This window comes from Pezoporus occidentalis, unplaced genomic scaffold (assembly GCF_034315485.1).
Source record: "Pezoporus occidentalis ecotype Australia unplaced genomic scaffold, CSIRO_AGI_Poc_V1 ctg146, whole genome shotgun sequence".
Classification (NCBI taxonomy): Eukaryota; Metazoa; Chordata; class Aves; order Psittaciformes; family Psittacidae; genus Pezoporus; species Pezoporus occidentalis.
Window position 1 is genome coordinate 763730 of NW_026913274.1, and position 19408 is coordinate 783137.

The 19408-nt window shown below is 42.4% G+C and overlaps 1 protein-coding gene across 21 annotated transcripts in view; it reads right to left on the reverse strand.

Annotated features, from left to right (window-relative positions):
- The window catches only part of CELF4 (CUGBP Elav-like family member 4), a 749745-nt gene extending 733700 nt beyond the window's left edge, over positions 1 to 16045 (reverse strand). For 3 of the 21 annotated variants that reach the window (XR_009963147.1, XM_062610323.1, XM_062610329.1), the window contains exon 1: positions 15385 to 16044. Coding sequence is in view for 20 of the 21 variants with exons in the window: in XM_062610323.1 (XP_062466307.1) it covers positions 15385 to 15664 (280 nt within the window). In the remaining variant the exon portion in view is untranslated. Of the gene's footprint in view, positions 1 to 15384 lie in introns of all 21 variants that reach the window. The other 18 variants (XM_062610341.1, XM_062610340.1, XM_062610331.1 and 15 more) reach the window with 11 other exon arrangements.
- Between the last annotated feature and the right edge of the window lie 3363 nt (positions 16046 to 19408).

The following is a 19408-nucleotide window of genomic DNA, read 5'->3' on the forward strand; positions in this document are numbered from 1 at the left end:
CCCCTAGTCAGAGTAAATAAGGGCTGGAGGGTGTAAATACACCCAAATGTTCATAGGAAAGAGGCAGATGTGGCTTTGTACATTTATTATTTATCAGAAAGCAGCCAGATACGAGCACCTCCTTGCACGGGTTTGCAAATACGCACATTTACATGTGCGCACCTTTCTAACTGTTGAACAGATGATGAGAGGGAGCGAGAGAGAGAAAGCATTGTATTTGGAGAGGGACAGATGGACAGAGAAAGCATATGGGGTGAACTCTTAGAAACGTACGGGAAATTGTCTGAGTGAGAAAGATGTGAACTTGCGGGGAAAAACAACTCAGTCTCTACTTGACAGGGTAAGAGATACACATACAAACCCCCACATACACATGTCTTTACCAAGACATACAACAGTGTGGGTCCCTGTCTGAAAAAAAAGGATCCCCAAACCACAAAAAAAAAAAAAACAAACAACAAAACAATAAAAGGATTTCTCTAATAGGAGAAAACTTTCTCCTCTTTGAGTGCTTGCTTGAAAAGGAGCAGAACTCCTGCACGTCCAACGTTGGTTTAAGTTTACTGACCATGTTTAATATTTGATTGAACCTTTGGCATAGCTGACTATCCTGATCTGAATAGATGATCCAATGCTTTCCTTGGTAGTAAAGCCAAGCGTAAGTAATAGCTGTCCTCTCTCTACTGCTGCCTTATGCATATGAGTAGGATTTTGTCATGTGTAAAAACCTACTACCTGCCTCTGTATTCTTTTCAGCTGCTCAGTATTTTCAGCTATGCTTTATGAAATCGAACAACAAAACCCAAAATGCTTCTCCCAGACATGGAAGGGTCTGCAATTTATTCATAGCTGAGAGAAAAATCCCTTCCTTCCAAAGTCTTCCCCAGTTTAAGTACCTTACCTGTTCTTCTTGCTGTACTTTTTGCCTGTGGCTTGCATTATTACTTGCTACATACATCAGAAAATGCTCATCAGCTTGATCGGCAGCTTAGGGATGTTTGTGTGATTGCCCTCGCACACGCGTACACGCACATAGACACAGCAATTTTATAAATAAATCACAGTCACAGGGGTGAAAAGAGGGCATGTGGTGCTTTGTAAGGGAGCAGAACAGCAAAAAAGAAAGGACATCTCCAGGATCAGAAAACAGGGGCTGTCAGAATTTCTCTGCGCCTCTTAACGCTTGTGAGATGGCCACTGCTGCTGATCACAGAAGGCGAGAGAAGGGACCACCAGCCCAAACTGCTCTTCCCCTGGCTACCTAGGTGAGGAAATGTCTGATCCCTCAACACAGGCAAAAACCAGGCCTAAATAAGCAGCCTACATGCTTTACACCTCAAATGAGACAAGGCTTGCCAGGAGAGGTAATATCTTTTATTAGACCAACTGATACAGTTGGAAAAAAATAGACAAGCTTTCAGGCACACAAGGAAGTCTGTCATTTTTTTTCCCCAGCTATATCAGCTTGACTAATAAAAGATATTACCTCTCCTTACAAATGTTGTCTCATTTATAACCTTAGACCATCACCACTAAAGCTACAGCACGACTTCTACCTTAAATACACACAAAGCTCTTTGCAAAGCTGGATTTCATAAATTCCTCTTTACACATAGCAAACTGAAGAAGAGCAAGGTCTAGGAGCAGGATCTGGTAAGACACTTATGTTTAGTAAGAGGGCTGGGCTAGAAATAGGCCTCTAATACTTTTCTACCTACCTCTGAATGAAGAAGACTGATGTCGCGCTACATCAAAGGCTTATTTTGCCTTCTTTCTTTAACTTGGGGTTGCTAGAAAAGGGTCCTGGAGCTGAGAGGTAGTTTTGCTTCAAAACAGCAGGGAAAAATATTTTTGCAAGAAGCTGAACTGTAGTCCCAGAAGTGGCTGCCAGGAATAGTTAAGAATAAGATCACGATTTTAAGAATTCAAAGGAAAATGTATGCAGGATTTTTGTTCAGGTGTGAGAAATCTGCTGCTGATTTAATGAAACAAGAAAAGTAAAAAAAAAAAATATAAAAAAAGGTGCAATTGCCTGGCGAAATTATACTTACTGCACTGTTTATTTCTTTTTTTAATCTTTGAAAGAGGACATCGTGCTTTGAACCTCAAAATAAAATAAAAAAAAAAAAACAAACCACCTTTACTGTCTACTCTCTCAGAATTTTTTGCGCAGAAATACGTCTGTGTATCTACATATGTGCGTATACTTTTTGAGTGTGGGTTTTTCTACTACTACCTGTGTTTTTTGAAAATACTTCCCCACTATGGCTCTTCTTTTTCCCAAATCCTATTCAGGGGAGAACTGAGAAAGGGCAGGAGAGGTAGTTAATGTGATCTAAGAGAATCAGAGTGGTGACTTGCAATACGAACCAGTAAAGTGTTCTCTACAGGGGTGACAGCCAGTGACAGCACAAGGGCAAAACATTGGTGCAGAGCTGAATCAAGGGAAGAGGAGTGCTAGCAGCAACGACAAGAGCTAGGGAAACAGATCTGGAGCAGCAGAGGTTGGAAAATAAATGACTATGAGGACAGGTAGGATGAGAAGGATAATGTGAGAAATGGGCAGTGAGCCTGGAGTGGCACTTGAGGAAGGGACCTGACGCTGGGGGTGAATCTGAGCCCCTGGTCCAAGCACCCATGCCTATACCTGCAACCATGGGAGGCTTGAGAAGAGAGGATGAAGATCTTGCCTTGGAAAACCCAGCCAGCAAAAACCCATGTGCAGCGCTTGGAGAGCAAACACAATGGCCAGGGGTGGAGAACTGAGCCTGAGAGTGAGCCACTCACTAACAGTTGGATAAATGTCTTTTCTCGGGTAGCAAGGAGCATGGTTGCTGCACTGACTGATGGCTCAGCTATTAGGGATTAAGAAACTGCTGTGAGAGATCTTGTCCCTGGATCAGTGTAGGGGAGAAGACAGGGGAAAGACAAACCTATTGTCCTTGTATGAATAAACACATAAAATGTAATTCTAGCAATACCTTTTTGGCCTTTTTCAATGAACCAGTTAGTAACAAGCAATCATTTAACAGCACAAAGCAACCACTATATAGAGGGACAGATTAAGACTAATACAAAACACGTACCCCTCCAAACAAGAACCCAGCATTCCTTCCTCAGTTTCCACATCACACACCACCCCCCCACTATCTGCAAACACTGACAGTAAAGCTGAGTAAATATATAAATAATTAAACAAACAAATACTTTCCCTGCTGCCCCCAGGCCTTTGAAACTGAGACTTAGTTGGATTTCAGGCAATCAAATAACATCACATTCACACACTCACACTGTAAGCACGTTTCCTCTCCACCTTTGACAGAATACCATTGACTTGAGTGCACTGTGATGATTTCAAATAGACTAGGGGTTAGATAATCAACACATGCACACTCCAGATCCTCCATTTATTTCATAAAACGCATAAGCTCAGATGGGGTGGAAACCCGAAAATAAACACAAAAACCCACCCCATCTATGTTGCTGTTGATTAACTAAAGCTGCAACTGAAATAATTAAAAAGAAACAGGCAGCCTGACTCATTTGCTTGTCAGATCTTCAAGGTAGATGATCTCCTGAAACCCTCCTTTTAAATGAAAGGTTTTCTAAATTAATTTTGTTGTGGCTGGATACTTCAGGTCACTGAAATCTTATTTATTCCCCACAATAACATACCTCTTGGATAACAGCAGGCAAAACTCCCTTCTAGTCCACCTTGCTCTGCCAAAGTCAGGAACGTTCATGTCCCTACTTAAGGATTCACATAGTGTCCGTCTGCTGTTTGTGAGACTGGGTCAGAGTCTAACTATTGACTTCAGAGAGAGCTGGGTTGGTTCTCAGTAAATGGACGGCAACTGCCAACTGCATCTGCACATACCAAAGGCAGAAGTACACTTGTCTAGAGGGAACGTGGTCTTTTTACTGACCGGGTGAAGGCAGATCCCTTCAGCTTGATACAAATTATATTGCAAACAAGAGGTTTGGATCAGGCCCTTGGAGAAGAAAGGTGGCATGCAGCCCTTCATCAAATCCTTGAGCTTTGCAGCTCCCTCAGTTGCCATAACAATGAAGAGTATATATGTGATTCACTAGAAGAAGAAAAAAAAAAAATCAGGATCTTGAATCAGTGAATGATGATATTCCTGTAGACAGAGAAATTACAAACGCTGAACCTTACTCACACAAAAAAAACCTGACAAAATTGCCATTGGCCCTTTCTTAGCAAAGCAGAAGCAAATATGCATCTACAAGTGAAATGAGCAAAGCTAATTTTCCACCTCCCTACCACGTGTTTTTTGAAAGTGTGTTTTCCTGATCTGCACTGGAAGGGGCCCTGATGTAACACGTTTGTCATCAGAGATGCATTAAAACCTTTAGTGATTAAAAAAGAAACGTCAATTTTATGTCAACAACTTTTCCTTAAAAAAAAAAAAAAATAGAGAGAAATAAAATAAAATAAAGAAATACAACTGGCCTAATATTGCAGATGAGGAAATGAAAGATCAATAGCACACTGGAACCAATGGGAATCTTTCCACTGATTCAACAAGTTTCAGGTCAGGCCTGAAGGCACTGAGCTTAAGTGACTTCATCAGAGTGTTGGTAAGTAATTATCCACACCGCGATTAGGACCCAGGCATCCTCACTGTCGGCCCTCACCCACCAGATAATGCCCTTCCTTTGAATGAAGCTGCAGACACAGGCAGCAATTTAAAAGGGGCAGGTCTGAGTTGTATTAGCCACTAGCAAATAACCTAGAAGAAGAAACGTAATATTTCCTTTTCTTGCTTATTTATTTGTTTGGTTAACTTGGTGTTAACTTTTACTAAATCATGGTAGAATGTAAAACTTAGCATTAGTCCATCACCCTTATCTCCTGCAAGATCTTTAGTGTGTATTTCCTTCCAGTATTTCTATAAGTTGGCTTTTATTTTTAATTTTTTCTTCTCTGTCAATGACTAAACTTGGTGTTAAATCTCTTGTAAGACACTCTTTTTTTTCGGTATCAAAATTGAATGAATCCAGACTCTTACAAATAAACATGCAGTAATGGAATGCCTTTAAAAACTTTGCCAAAGGATTTTTTGTTGGTTCTCTTCCCCATTCCTCACTTCCACTCCTACTTTTCTCATTTATTGCCAGTATCTGGAATGAGATTTCTTTTCCTTAAAGGGGAAAAAAAGAATCCATAATAAAAAAAAAAAAAACATAGGAAGAAGAAAAACAAAGCAAAAAAATTTGCCAGACTGCCTCCAAATGCGCAAAACTGAACAAAACCAGCAGAATGGCATAACTGAACAGCAATATATCTTTATAAAAGAGGGTGAAAAATTGCATCCTCAACCGTGTATTATTGAAGATGGGTTACGACCAAATAAATTGCTTTTAAAAGCAATTAAAAGCTCACAAAAGAAAAACACTTCCCCTGTAAACTGAAAAAAAAGCATAATGAAATGCAAACAATTTTGAAACTACCATACCAAAACTGGAAGGAGACACTTCAAGCTGAATGGTATAGCAAAAGGAGTGAACTAGCTTACCTAGATAAGGCAGCCTATTGTTGAAGAGGGAGTAGTTAGGGAATTCAGAAGCAAGCAGGTCTGTGTATCTGGATTTAGATGAGTAACAGCCTTAAGGCAGTCACATTCATACTATTAGTTGTTCCTGCCTCAAGGACCCGTATCTTCAGAACTGCCCGTAACTTAGAGCCCAATCCAAACACTGCTGCAGGCAAGGTAGGGTTTTCCTGAAGACTTCAGCAGGCTTTGGAGCAGGTCGGTAGCTGCTCTGCAGAACCCCTTCCCATCAATTATAGATAATATATATCATAGAAATAATTACTTTCACCACTTCTCCACATTCACACTCACACACAGTCACCCCCCATTTCTTAAATGCTGATAAAGGTGTGAAAAAATAAAAACTATTAAGCACTTTCATTGCACTGCTGTGTTGAAAAAGAGCTCTCTAGGATTAATCCTGTTCTGATGAGGGCTGAACTGGTTGACAAAAATGGTCTTGACTGCCCTGAGTTACTCAAACCCTCGCCTTCTCTGCAACTGCCAGGCAAAGACGCGATCCTACAGAAAGAGGTATCATGCTTCTGTCTGGGGCAGGTGAAACAATGGGCAAGAAACAGAGCCCTGTATGTAAGAGGAAAGAAAACTAAGTTTCCTCTGGGCTAGCTTTCATGGAGTTGCAAGCCAGTTTAATCTAATCAACAAAGGTATTTCCCTTTCTTTTCCCACCACCCATGCACCGTTTCAAAGTGCATCTTTACCTTATTATATTATTAGAATCAATCAATATTATTAATATTACATGGGGGCAATTCTGTAAATTCTCCATAGTTCTCCTCCCTGACTGTTAACAGCAGGTACATTATACAGTCTCTAGTTAGATTGGTCAAGCAGGCTATCGATAGTCTTAATAAGCAATATCTATATTGTGACCTTTGCTCACAGAACTGAATCTCTCCTATAGGGCTGTCAGATTCCTTAAAGAAGTATTGATAAGCTCATTACTGTATTGCTACATATAATTTTAGGTGTGAGTTTCACTCACCCTCAAGCATCTAGTAGCCGAATATCTTTTTTTTCCCTCTTAAAGCACCAGCCCTTTTACAATTGATCAAATAGTGAATTAGAGCATTATAGAGAGGAAACATAATCAAGGGATTTCTACAAGCACACTGTGATATATCTTTTGATCTTCTGACAACCTTCATCCCTCTGAATCCTAGGAAGGAAGCACTGTTTTATAGGGATATTATTAGGCTGATACTGCTTTATACATCTATCTGCAAGAAGCTACCGAATCCAACAAAGATATTTGTGTGCATTTGCAGTGAGTGATGCATATTATGTGATGCGAATCTATCCTTAGGGACAGAAAAGGAGAGGAACTATGTGCAAATGTAAGTCTGCTCTTTCGATACATGTGTGCATACACAGTCTCTGTGTATTATATACACAGGCATTTGAATTAGAAAAAGGCCAAATATGCAGTCAGATCTCATCATACCAACTCTGTCTGCAGAGGTCCATTTTTATTCTGTTTGAAGAAGCTTCATGTCCAGAGTTATCTGCCCCAGCGCACTGGGAAGTCAGCCTGGTTGCCTCTAAAATATTTCGGAGACAATGTACAAATAAACCAGAGGTAGATTAATTAAGTGTGACTGTGTCATTAAATTAGTAATGAACAAAAAACTATGTATCATATTAAACTCTGCATATAATTCCAGGAATAGCCTGTTAAGTCACCTGCCGCTTTCAAGCAAGAGTATGATCTCGTCCTTTTAGAAAGGAATTATTTAGAGACCTATATCAGCATGTTTACCTTTTCATTAATATGCATATATAATAAATGGTTTCATGTGTGTACGATATACAAATGTAGTAGGCACGCTTCTACCTCTGTGTATGCGCTTTTCAAGTAAAAGTTCGTTCTTTGCCGCATCTTTCATGTAAACTATGTATTTTTATGTTTTTTTAGATTTAAATAAGGGAATTACAAACTTCAGCATATAAAGAGGAAAGAATAGCCTGCATTACAAACTGTGTCTGCATTGCACCATGGTCTATTGAACCGTAAGCAACTTTCTGGCATTAAAATACTTTTAGAGAACTAACAGCGAAGGCCCCTTTCACTGGCAAATATATATCCCTGTAGGCATCAACACTGCCAACAAAGACATCTATGAAATAGTTAACGTTAAACAATGATTGTCCATGTTCAACAAAGGAGGAAGAAATAAACAGATAAGGGTGAGGTAGATCGAAATCTGCATGCCTCATTGGCCGAGCTGTCGGATATTTCTAATGCTTCTGAAGGGTTTGTTACTAAGAACCTGTTAAGTATCTTTAAACCTTTGATCTGTAGCCAGTCTTAACAAAGGTGGCAATTAATTAAAGGAGAGTACATTGCAATAAAGTTACATCGTGGTCAGTTTATATATACTGTCCAAAGCTGGTTCACAGAAGTCACTGTCAATTAAAGTCTTCTTGGAGTTCAGTTCATTATCAATTTTTCCCCTTTGCCTTGATCAATATTTTTGGCTGCTTCTGCTTGACAAACTTAACACAATGCCTATATCTATATGTCTTGCCATTCATTTACATGGAATAGATGGCTGTATATTATTTATTTTTAGCTACTACGTATGGTCAGGCACTTTATTTGAGAGGTTTAGAGCTCTCATCCATCTTTATTTTAAGGAGCGACAATAATAAGCCCTCTCTTCCTTCAATGGAATGTCAGTTGGATATAATTAATGCATATTAAAAGCTGCATTCACCTGTGTGTGCATTCAGGCTGTGGCTCAGAGTGACAAAAGCAAACAAATGCAGCGTCTGTGGTGACATCCTGACTCCAGCCCACACCAAGAGATGCAGTGCAAAGTGATTCAATAGATCCTGCAATCCCCAAAATGCGACTATGCATCTTGAGGAGGTATGAGGAGAGAGAGGCCCCTATAATATAAATATCCCAGCTCAGTCAGTGAAGCGACAGTGGAAGAAAACCCATAACTTTAACTCGACATGGTTATTATTTTTCCTTTTTTTTTCACTTAGAATTTTAATACATAAGGGTCAGTCTGCCATGACAAACCCCAGCAACAGTCATACTGGCATCAGTGGAGCAGTTAAGTGAGTGAGAAATGCGTCAGAGGTCAGGCTTTTATCAGTTCCTCAGCTTTGTTTTAGTTTTAGGTTCACTTGCAGAAAAAAAGCTAAGTTAAGGGACAAGCCAGCAAGCACAGAATCTGGTAGCATTAACTGTAAGTGCCACGATTTGCTATGTAAACGCACAATCCAGAATTTTAAAGAGAATGTGAAACACTGCGTAACTGCAAGCTTGCACCAGGATGTCCAAGCACAAAATGACCGAAGTGATGGCAAAAATCTCACTGACTTCTGCCCAGCAAGCAGGCAACAAGACTTTGCTCCCTAAGTAAATATGATGCTGGGATTAATGAAACACCAGCCTATTTGTTAAGGCTGGGATTCAACTTAGCTCACTTAACACCTCACCTGTTTAGTGCAAACTCTTATGGGGCAGAAATAAAGCAGCACTTGATGGACAGGTCTTGTTAAGCTCTGCAGTCCTATGCTTTGATGGAATATTATTTTAAGGCTATTACCAATACTTACATGAATCTTTGGGCATCTGATGCTTTTTCTCTGTTTTAAATGCAGGTAAGCAGCCCAACAGCCTAGACCATCTCCCCCACTTTTTCTCCCTTTGAACCATTAATGCCTGTCGCATAAACCCGCCTCGGTTCACACTTGATTGACGGGAGGGACGGTAACAGCTCCTTTAGTGTCGTTATGGTCTGTCGGGTCAGTGCGGCTGGTATGCACACACACAGGGTATGAATGATAAAAAACACCCTGTTGTTCTGCTGAAAAATGTGGCTGCTCATTTCCAGCTTTTAAGGCTAAGGGATGCCCTCCTTGATCATCCAGCCCCTTTTGCCCCTTGCTCTTGACCACCGTGAATACAGAGTCCTCTGCCCGCCCTCCTTGACAGGTACAATTCACTTTTTGGTTGAGCACAAGACACTTTCCACAACCTCACTCACTCTTTACCCAGGCAAAATTTCCAGATACTCTCTGACAACTTCCTTCAAAAGGCTATTCTATCAGCTGCCTGGCTTTTATTATACTATGCAGTTTGAATTCCCTTCTAAAGAAAGCTCTGTCTGTGGCACTGGCCACTGGCTGATGCAGGATACAGGACCAGATGAACCACGCTTTTCATCCAAGGTGACAAGAATCCTCATTTTTTCCCCCTACTTCGGTGCTGATGTTCACGATCTCTTCTGCTGAATACAGGAAAAGAAATATATATGTATAAAACAAAAACTAAAGTGTCCCTGTTACACTTCATAAATTAGAAAGTCCTTTTAATTAAAACCTTGGTTTGGCCAGGGAAATACTATGAAGTCTGGCTGTTGATGTTATTTCTTTCTTTTTTTTTAAAAAAAGAATTACTTTCCTCGTTCCCTAAAATGTCTGAAGGCACCAATATGTGTAGATATTGAGGGATAAAAACAATCGTAAATCATAAATGTGTAGAAAATATAAGTCTAACCTGAAGAAAGGCAAGAGAAGAAACAAAATCTCTAGAAACACAAACTTTAATTGCTTTCTTTCGTCCATATTCTGTAACTTTAAAGCAAATCCATTCTTGTAAGGGTGATTAGTTGATGTGGTAGTGGGGCTAGCTGAAGAACAGCTTTCAGTGCAAAACTTAACAGCCAAGCGAGAGATCCCAGAAAATTGGAGTTTGTATTGGAAATGCTGACACAACCGTAACAACAGCATCATAACTGGATGCAGCTGCTTTTAGAAACCAGAATCCATGTCCAGACCCCTGGAAAAAAGAGTTAACATGCAGCATTCTAATTTATAAGGTGATCAGGGCTATCTGTTTGATATTATCAAAACACATGCATGCTCAACTGTTGGGAGATTATACTGTACAGAGGGTTGTTTTTTTCCTCTCTCTTCCATCAACCTATCCAATTGCATTTTGATTGTTTTAAGGGGTTGTTCTTTAGACCTAAGGCATAAAGCCTCCTTTGTTTTATTCCAGTTTATTTGTGCATTTACCTCCCTAAGACTTGTTTGGTTTACTACCATACTAAATGCTGTATGTGTTGCTTTCAGCCAGGCAAGCCTTATGTTTCAATTATGGAGGAGTTTATTCAGCACCTGTATTGCGTTGTGCTTCTTTTCAACTGAATTTCCATTTCCCAAAGGCTATATGCATGAATATGTGTACATCTCTTTTTCTGTATGTATACACACATACAAATCTATACATTTATACATATACACAAATATATCGCCTTAACTGAATGCTCATTTTCATTGCACCTTTGAATTTCTAAGACATCCAAAACCTTCATAAACATCTTTAGACTTAACAAGGTTTTCATTTTTCTATCATCTATCTTTGTAATCAAACAGAATGAATATAATGAATGGAAGCCTTGATTACCTACCCCTGAGGTGTCTTAAATTTAAAAACTATTTATACTTTTAGAAGGTAGAACAGGAAAAGAACTAAACTCTTCTTTTCATGCTGCATTTTTCTAGCTGCATTGAATGCTGATTGAGTGAGGTTCGAGTCAGGTAGAAGCACCATTCTAACCACGGGATCTGCAGTAGTGGATTTCAAGGAGGTTTTGGGATTTTGTGATTTCCCCACTCCTAAATAAGGGTTGAAAGACTGTTGTAGATCTCCGGTCTATGAAGAGCCTTGCTTTCCCACTGCACACTATCTCCACTCTTTAAGTGCACTCACACGCATGTGTTTCAGTAAACCTCAGTTAAGTGTAGAATGCTGATTTCTTCTGACTACCTAAATAGAATATTATGGAGACCTGTATGTTTTAAATTAAAACGCATTTCAGACCTTGGGTATAAGCAAGCTTAGATAGAAAAGGCTGTTTAAACCTATGGGGACAGTCTTATATTTAGATTACATTAATTCATAAATATTACACTAAATACCACTTAAATTGGCCTTAAATGACTTCAAAGATAATGCATTATAATATGGCTGTCCTGAGAGCACTAACCTTTATGTCTCCCAGTAACTCAGCCTTTAAGCATACTCCACTGCTAGGTAAGAAGGGGAAAAGTTATGAATGAATGGCTTCCTAAATGGTTCAAGTGTGATTAGTGCATGTGTGTGTGAGTGTGTATGTGTGAGCATGTGGGTGGGTCAGCTCAGCCCCGGTAGATTTCTACCCGTGGATCTCAGCACACAGCCTCCTCCCAACCCTACAGCAAAGTACCACAGCAGAAGCTTGTTCCTGCCCCGTGTGGAGAGAAGTGAAGACGGGGGAAATATGCAGCAGCAATGTTTGTTCCATGAAAGCTCGTTTTCTCAGGGATCTGGCAAGCTTTTCCCGCCTTCTCTCACATGCTGCTTCCCCCGTACCCTTTTCTCTCTTCATATGCCTGCAGAAGAATCCTGCTCCTATGCTTCTTCCTTGGTATCTGGCTTGTTATCCGCCAGAGCTGCTGGTGAAGTAACCTGGGACTTCACTCTCCTTTTGTGATAGTGTTTTTGGGAGGGGGCATAGTCATGTACTTTGTCTTCAGGTTCTTAATTTTCAATTTCCTCCTGCTATACAGGAGCACCAGAGTATCTCTTCATTACATTTTCAGGAATACACATACTGTGCTCTCATTTCAATGTATTTACACCTGAAATTACTCTGGTTGTTATGTTTTCACTTGAAACTAATTCCTGTCTCTTGCCTCCTTCCAACACAAACCCACCTTCTCCCTCTCCACACCCAAGGTTTGTTCTCCATAGACTTAAATAAACTACAGCCCAGTATTAACCCTTCAAGGTATACCTCTACCACAACCTCCTCCCCTGGATTAGGAATGAAATCAACTGAGAGTGATGGATCAATTAATGTATAAGCATTACGCATCACTTATGGAAAGCATCTTGGGGCTTCGTATTGCCAACCTACCCCTGAGAGCCAAGTTGGACTATCTTTATACAATTCTTCACTCATGCCTGCAAAACAAAGCCATAATGAGGAGATCTGAGTGAATACTATGCTTCACATGACTGCATTTAGAGAAGGGAAAAGAAAAAAATAGATTAAAAATGAAAAAAAAAAAAAGAAAAAAAAAAAGCCAAACACAACCTTCATCCTTCAAAGCCCCATCATGCTTTTTGACTTAATAGTAATTAATCACTACTGGCAAGAAAGTAATTTTTTTCCAGGTAGCCAGAGGCACATTTTGATCAGGATTAGCTAATAAATCAGCGGCATCGCTAGAAAGGAGTTCAAACTCTTCTCGGATGTACTAAATAAAACCGATCCCTGAAATGCTGCCAACTCAGTGTCTATTGAAGCTTCACTCAAACCCTAACCTGCAAAATAACAATCATCATCATTTTTCCCTCCAAAGTCCAAAACTTCTAGGAGGTTAAAAATTGCTGTTTCTGTCAAGATGAACTCGTGCAGTTTGGTTTGATGAAGTGACAAGATTTCCCACCTGGCTTTTTTCCTAGGTTGCTGCTTTATAACAGAAATGAAATGAAGGGGAATGAAGTTAGTATCTTGCTTAATTCAGGAATATGTGTTAAACACATCCAAGCAAGACAAATGATCCCTCTCTCTCTTCTTCTCTCCCCTGCTTCCTGAGTTTGTCTCTGTGAATGCAGGCATACAGTAAAAGCAAACTGAACTGGAAGAGGAATAATCCACATCTATGAACTAGAAATTAAAGTTATCGCATAGATTGATTAATTACAGGTTTAAGATAGAGCATAACAAAGAATACAATCTCACCAACGAATCAAAATTACCTCTCCCATCACAAAAATCCTTTATTAAGGTGTTAGCTCAAAGATATCCTCTGCACTATGTTGAGTGATTCTCTTTAGTGTAGCTTTTACTGTTGTTATTTTTGGTTTACAGAAACCTGAGATAATTTTTGTAAACACATGCGCGAACACACGAGCTCAGTGCCTACTCTCACTATGCCTCGTATATTAGACAAAACCTCTCAGGACCTTTCCTTCCGTGTGCTTTTTACTAGCATTTTTATTGGTATTGATAATTATTATGGTATGGATGTCATGTTTAAATGATGCCCATCAGACCTTTATGTGGCTTCTAGGAAGCTAGTCCGAGAAGAAAGCATGGTTCGAAAGGGCTACACTGATAATTGTAAATATAAGAAGGGTGTTTAGAGCAACCGGCAAGCAAAGAAGGAAGAAATATCCTCCAACTTAGTCAGACTGAGTCCCCAGTCCCTGAGTCCTGAATGTTTTCTCTAGCCTATGTGAAACTGGTACTTTGGACCATCAGGGTATATTTTCATTCACGTTTCTTGAGGGTGGAAGAGAGCAGGGGAGCGATTGGGAAGGGGAAGAGATACCAGCTAAACATTCCTTTAAGTTCAAGATTTACAATTTGCCAAGGCATCTGGAAAGCTGGGAAGCCAGTAATGCCATTACCAGTGACTCTCCCTGTCGGGAGTCCACCAAGCTGGAGTAGACACTGTTACTGAATCCCTCCTGTAAAACATACAACTTCCACTCCCCCCCGTAATCCCCTGCAAAACCCTTTCTCCTCCCGCATTAAATCTGGAGTCACACCCTAACCAGCTCTGATCTGATCTTTTTGGTTTTATTTTTTTATTTTTTTTTTTTAATGACTACATATTCAATGAAACAAACACACACACATGTATATACAGAACCTGAGTTAATAAAGTGGTTTGCTTCAGTCCTGGGTCCCTTCTGCTCCTAAGCGGGGCTACCATTCAAATTATCTTCAACTTCCTCCCTGTGAGTCCTACTTTCTTAACCGAGGATCCAAGCATCTCTCCCCCACTACACACACCCTCGTCCACCCCCAAAACGTAGCATCATCTAATCTGAAATGCACCTCCGGAAAGCCTGAGCTAAGCAGAGGAAGGAGCAGGCAGGGGATGGAGTGAGTGAGGCATCACACGGGGAGTATGCCTCCACTGCCTTTAAAGAAAATCTTAAAAGTTCCCGGGATGGACTTTAAGCACATTAAAGTAGCGCTTGGAATATGCCTGCTTGGAGACTTCTCTCCTCTGGAACTAAACTGCCACCTGTCCCTCCTGGTTCACCCTCTCCAGCACACACACCCCAGTCGTGATTTCGTACAAACACCCCCACCCCGCTTGAGATAGGCTTTTTTATTGTTGTTTAAATCCCTGTTCCCACACTGAGCAAAGCCAAAATTAAATACTCCCCTCATCTCTGGAGCAACTCGCTCCCTTCTACTTTTGGCTTTGGAGTGGACTGCAGATAACAATTGTAAGAGCAGTAAAAACAAAAATGAAATAAAAATAAGAAAAAAGGAAGGTGCTGGTGCCCGATACACAACAGTTGTAAAATAGGGGCTTCCCAGCCCAGCGCAAACACACGGACACACACACACCCCTGGGTGGAAAATGTGCTGCTCCCACGGATAAATAAAGAAATCCTACTCCCGTTTTCAGCACCACCGGCGGGCGGACAGCTCCCCGCCAGCCCTGCCGCCGCTTTCTGCCCGCCCGGGCGCCCGGCGCCAGCGGGCAGCTGCACCTCACCCCCCAAAAAACGGGAGGAAAAAGGTAAAAATACTGATAAATGACCCAAACTGAGCTGACTTCCTTCCCTGCATCTCTCTCTTCTCTTTCCAGGAAGGTTTATTATTTCTTTCCCTGCCCCCGTTGCTTGCCACCTCCGCCCCCGGGCCAATTGAAAATGGAATAAAATGAAATGAAATCGAAAGGAAAGAGGGAAAGAGAGACCCGGAGAGGAGAGAGAGCCTGCCTTTCTCTCCCGGTCTCTCTCGGGAAAGTTCAGGAGGTAACTCACCTTTGTGCATGCCAGTGAACCTGTCCTTCAGCACTGTCAGTTCATAGATCTTCCCAAACTCCTCGAAGAGCGGTTTGAGGTCTTTCTCGTCCAGGTTACGGGGGATCTGCCCAATAAAGAGCTTAATGGCATCGTGGTCCTTCATTGGGATGGTGGATGGGTTTCCGGGACTATGGTTTAATCCGTTCATATGCCCGTTGGTGCTGGGGTTGCTGTGATTGCTACTCAGGCTGGTATTGTCTGGTTGTCCGTTTGCTAACGTGGCCATCTTTATATACATAGAGAAAATCTTCTTTCCTTTTTTTCCCCCTCTTCTTTTCTCTCTCCCTCCCTCTCTCTCCCTCTCTCTCTCCCTCTCTCTCGCTCTCTTGCTCCCTCTCCCTCTTTCACACACACTCTCTCTCTCACACACACTCCTCCCTCTCCGTCTCTCTCTCTCTCTGGGTCTGATCTGATTTTTTTTTTACATTGAAGATCTGTGTCCTTTCCGTTTAAACAGGCTGGATCGGTTCAAATTCCCAGCCAGACTAGGGGGTGGGGTGTGAGTGTGTGGATGTGTGTGTGTGCGGGGAAGGGAGGCTGGGGGTGGGGGATCGCTTTTGCCTTTACACTGGCTAAACCCCCTCCTCCCATCCAACCACCCCCCTGTCTGTCTGCCCGGGAGAAGCTTAATGGTATCTTCCAACACAGCCCCTGGCTATAAATAGCACTAGGCGCATGGCTCTTTGAGAGACAGTTCATTTCTATTGTGCCAAGTGAGCAAAGGGGAACGTTTGCGTTTTTAGGACCAATGATGGTGATTTTTTTTTCTTTTCCTTTCCAAGCCCTCCGCTCAGTCGCTGTCTTTATAATTTCAGTGATCATCGTGAAATCCGCCTTTTTATTTGAGAAGGGGAAAAAAAAAATAACAAAACCCAAGGTGTTCTGACTTCTTCCTGTTATGATGGTGTCTCTTACTTATTATTTACTCCTATTCCGATTTCGCAATTGATAATAAAAGCAGTTCAGATACGGACGAATCCTCGGGCTCAGAGGTTGCTTTTGCTGTTGTTGTTGTGGTTGTGATGTTACAAGCTCTCTTTACTATATCTGTTCTTGTTGCATCTAAAAATAAATGCATGCTCTTTAAGCCTTTCCTTTTTTTAATTATGCCGATTATGATGATGACATCAAGCTAAGAAAAGCGCAAACGGTATTATTGTAGCTCTTTGGAGGGAGGCGAAAAATACTGAAATTGCTACAGTTAATTTTCATGCTGCCGATATTTATTTCATGTACGGTCGGTGCGGGCGTTATCTCCTATACGAGTAGCTTGGGGGGGGGGGGGGGGTGTTATGGGAAAAGGGATTGATTAGATAAGATTTTCCTGCCCGACTTTCAAGCCATCAGGATATTCTGTCTCTCTGATGGAAACATAAATTGTATTTTGCAGTCATCAGGGATCGGGAGTTGCTTGTCCGAACAATGCTCTCTAGACAAAGTGCCCTGTATGGTGGAAATGAAATCAGCTCTCCTTTCACAGCATCTGGGGGTGGGGAGAGCAGGGAGGCTCGGATTAAGGACACAACTCCCCCTTATCCCCCAAATAATAATAACAGTAATCCGGGCAGTAACAAAACAGGGCTCGGCGTGCGCTCGGAGCAATTTTGCTTTCTTTTTTCTTTTTTTTTTTTTTTTTCCCTGTTTTTTTTTTTTTTTTTTTTTTTTCCCCTCCCCTTTCCCCCGCTTCCCGTGCAAGCTGTGCGGGGATGGAGCTCGGAGAAACACCAGCAGGCGAGCTCGGAGCAGCTTGCGAGTTACCTGGTCTGAACCCCCGCCCCAGCCTCGTCTCCGGTCGGGCTGCAGCCACTCGGTCCCCTTCTATCCCCTGTACCCGGAGGTGCTGGCAGGACCCCGGCCGGGGCTCACAGCCATTGTTCCCTGCGCCCCCTGCTTATCCCCGCGGCGGAAGCAGCGGCGGCCCCGGGGAGCGGGAGTGGAGGGGGGCAGTGGGAGGAGTGGACTGAGAACGGGACCCCCACGGCCGCCCGTCCCCCGGGAGCGAACGGGCAGGGCGCCTGTAACACGTGTGACTGTAAACGGAAGGGGGATAATCAGCTTAAATTTGCAACGTTCCTGCATGTTTTATTGACCGGTATTTATTTTTGTTTCTGTTTTAAAAACAAACAGAAAAGAAAAAAAGAAAATAAAAACCCCAACCCACCCAAACAAAAAAACCCACCACAACACCTTTGAAGCAGTTTTCACTTTATTTGGCTTTCGTTTTAACAACAGAGCAGCAAAGCTCTGTCCGCCCCCCTCAAAAAATAGATATTATAAAAAATCATTATTAAATATGAGCGCGGCGCTGGTGGCTCCGCTGTTACAGCTACTCCGGTGACTGCGAGTCCTCCCGTGCCTTAAACGAGCGCCCCTGCCAGGGGAGCAGCGCGGAGGGGACCGATCCCGGCGGTGCGGAGGGGTGCGGAGAGCTGCGCCCCTCCCCTGGGCAACCCGCGGCCCCGCAGCGGGAGCGCTGCGGGCGGGGACACGGGCACGACCCCACAGATCCGCACCGTTGGCGGACCCGCCTTTTCCCTTCCCTTTCCCTTCTCCCGGGACCTGCACCTGGAGGCACTCCCGAGCAGAGCCCCGGTTGCTTTTTATCGGCTCTTTAAATAAATCTCTTTGGCCGGTAACGGAGAGGCAGCTGCTGTCAGACGCCGAACACCGGGCTGGTGGCAGGCACCGAGCATTGCCTGCTGTCTGACCAGGCGTGCTATTTATTGAGGTCTAAAGGGGAAAACTGTCTGTCTTCCCTTCCTGGGCACGCACTTACAACGTTTGAAGGCTAAAGACACGGGGATCTGACAGCCCAGGAGTTGCGAGGAAGGTAAACCCCTAATACAGCCCCTCTCCCGAATTCCCAGCCCTGTGACTCACCTGCTTTCATATCCTCATATCCTGCCTGCTGCCTCGGACTGTGATAAGAGAATGACAACAAACAACAAAACCCGCATGAAACAAAATCTTCTTGCACACCACCCACCCCCCCCGCCCCGAACCAGGACACCACAAATCTTGATGCCCACTCTTTCCGAACCTTAAAACCCCGCAGAGCTGACTGAGACACGACTTGTAAGACCTTTTTTAAAGAAGGAATATCTGCTATACTGAAAAGTGAAACAGTACCCGGCACTGATCCATCCCAGGGATAAGCTCTGTTAACACCTTGTCCACGAGCAGGCCACTCTGCCTGCAATCACTGCTTATCCCAAATGTAAAGCCAGTTAAAAGAACAGGACAGTGAAGAGTCGTTTTTGCAGCTCAGAGAGGGTGTCCCTTTTGTAACAACATATATTTTTTAAAACTTTGAGCTGGTCCACGCCCCGTTTCCACAGAGCTGTTAAGTATAGTCATTCAGAAATGGATGCTGTTCAAGTACAGCCCCCTGGTGCACAGGCACAGCTGTGAGGGGTGGCAAGATGAAATAACATGGACACAAATATTGCTACAAGGGCTCCGAGATGAACACAGCTGCTGCTGCGGATGGAAATAAGCTATACCCCGTAAGCACCTTTACACATGTACAAGGGGCTGTACTGGATTTTAAACAGATACAGGCAAAAGGAGGAGTGAAACTGTTGTCTATAAAACAGCCTTTGCTGAACAGTCCCCAAGTGAGAAATGTTCTCCGTGTAATCACAGTGAGTCCAGTTCGGCAAACCGGCAGTCCATAGTTTTTGTAAAAATAAGGTCTTTTGTAACAGGCTTCAGTTTCTTCCAGAGGCTAAAAATTATTTACCTACTTGGAACAAAAATAAAGCCCATTCAATTTTTTCTTCTTTTCTTTTTATATTTTAATGTGCCTGCTTGCAGGAAAAAAACAACCCCCTCCCAAGCCCATTTATAGCCCATTTTGCTCCTGCTGCTCACTCTGGTCAGTGTCATTTTTTGGGAACACAAACACTATTTATTCTGGGGGAGATTGCCAGCAATTTTTACCTCCTCGGAAGAAATGCTACCCCAAATTGGCACAGCTGGA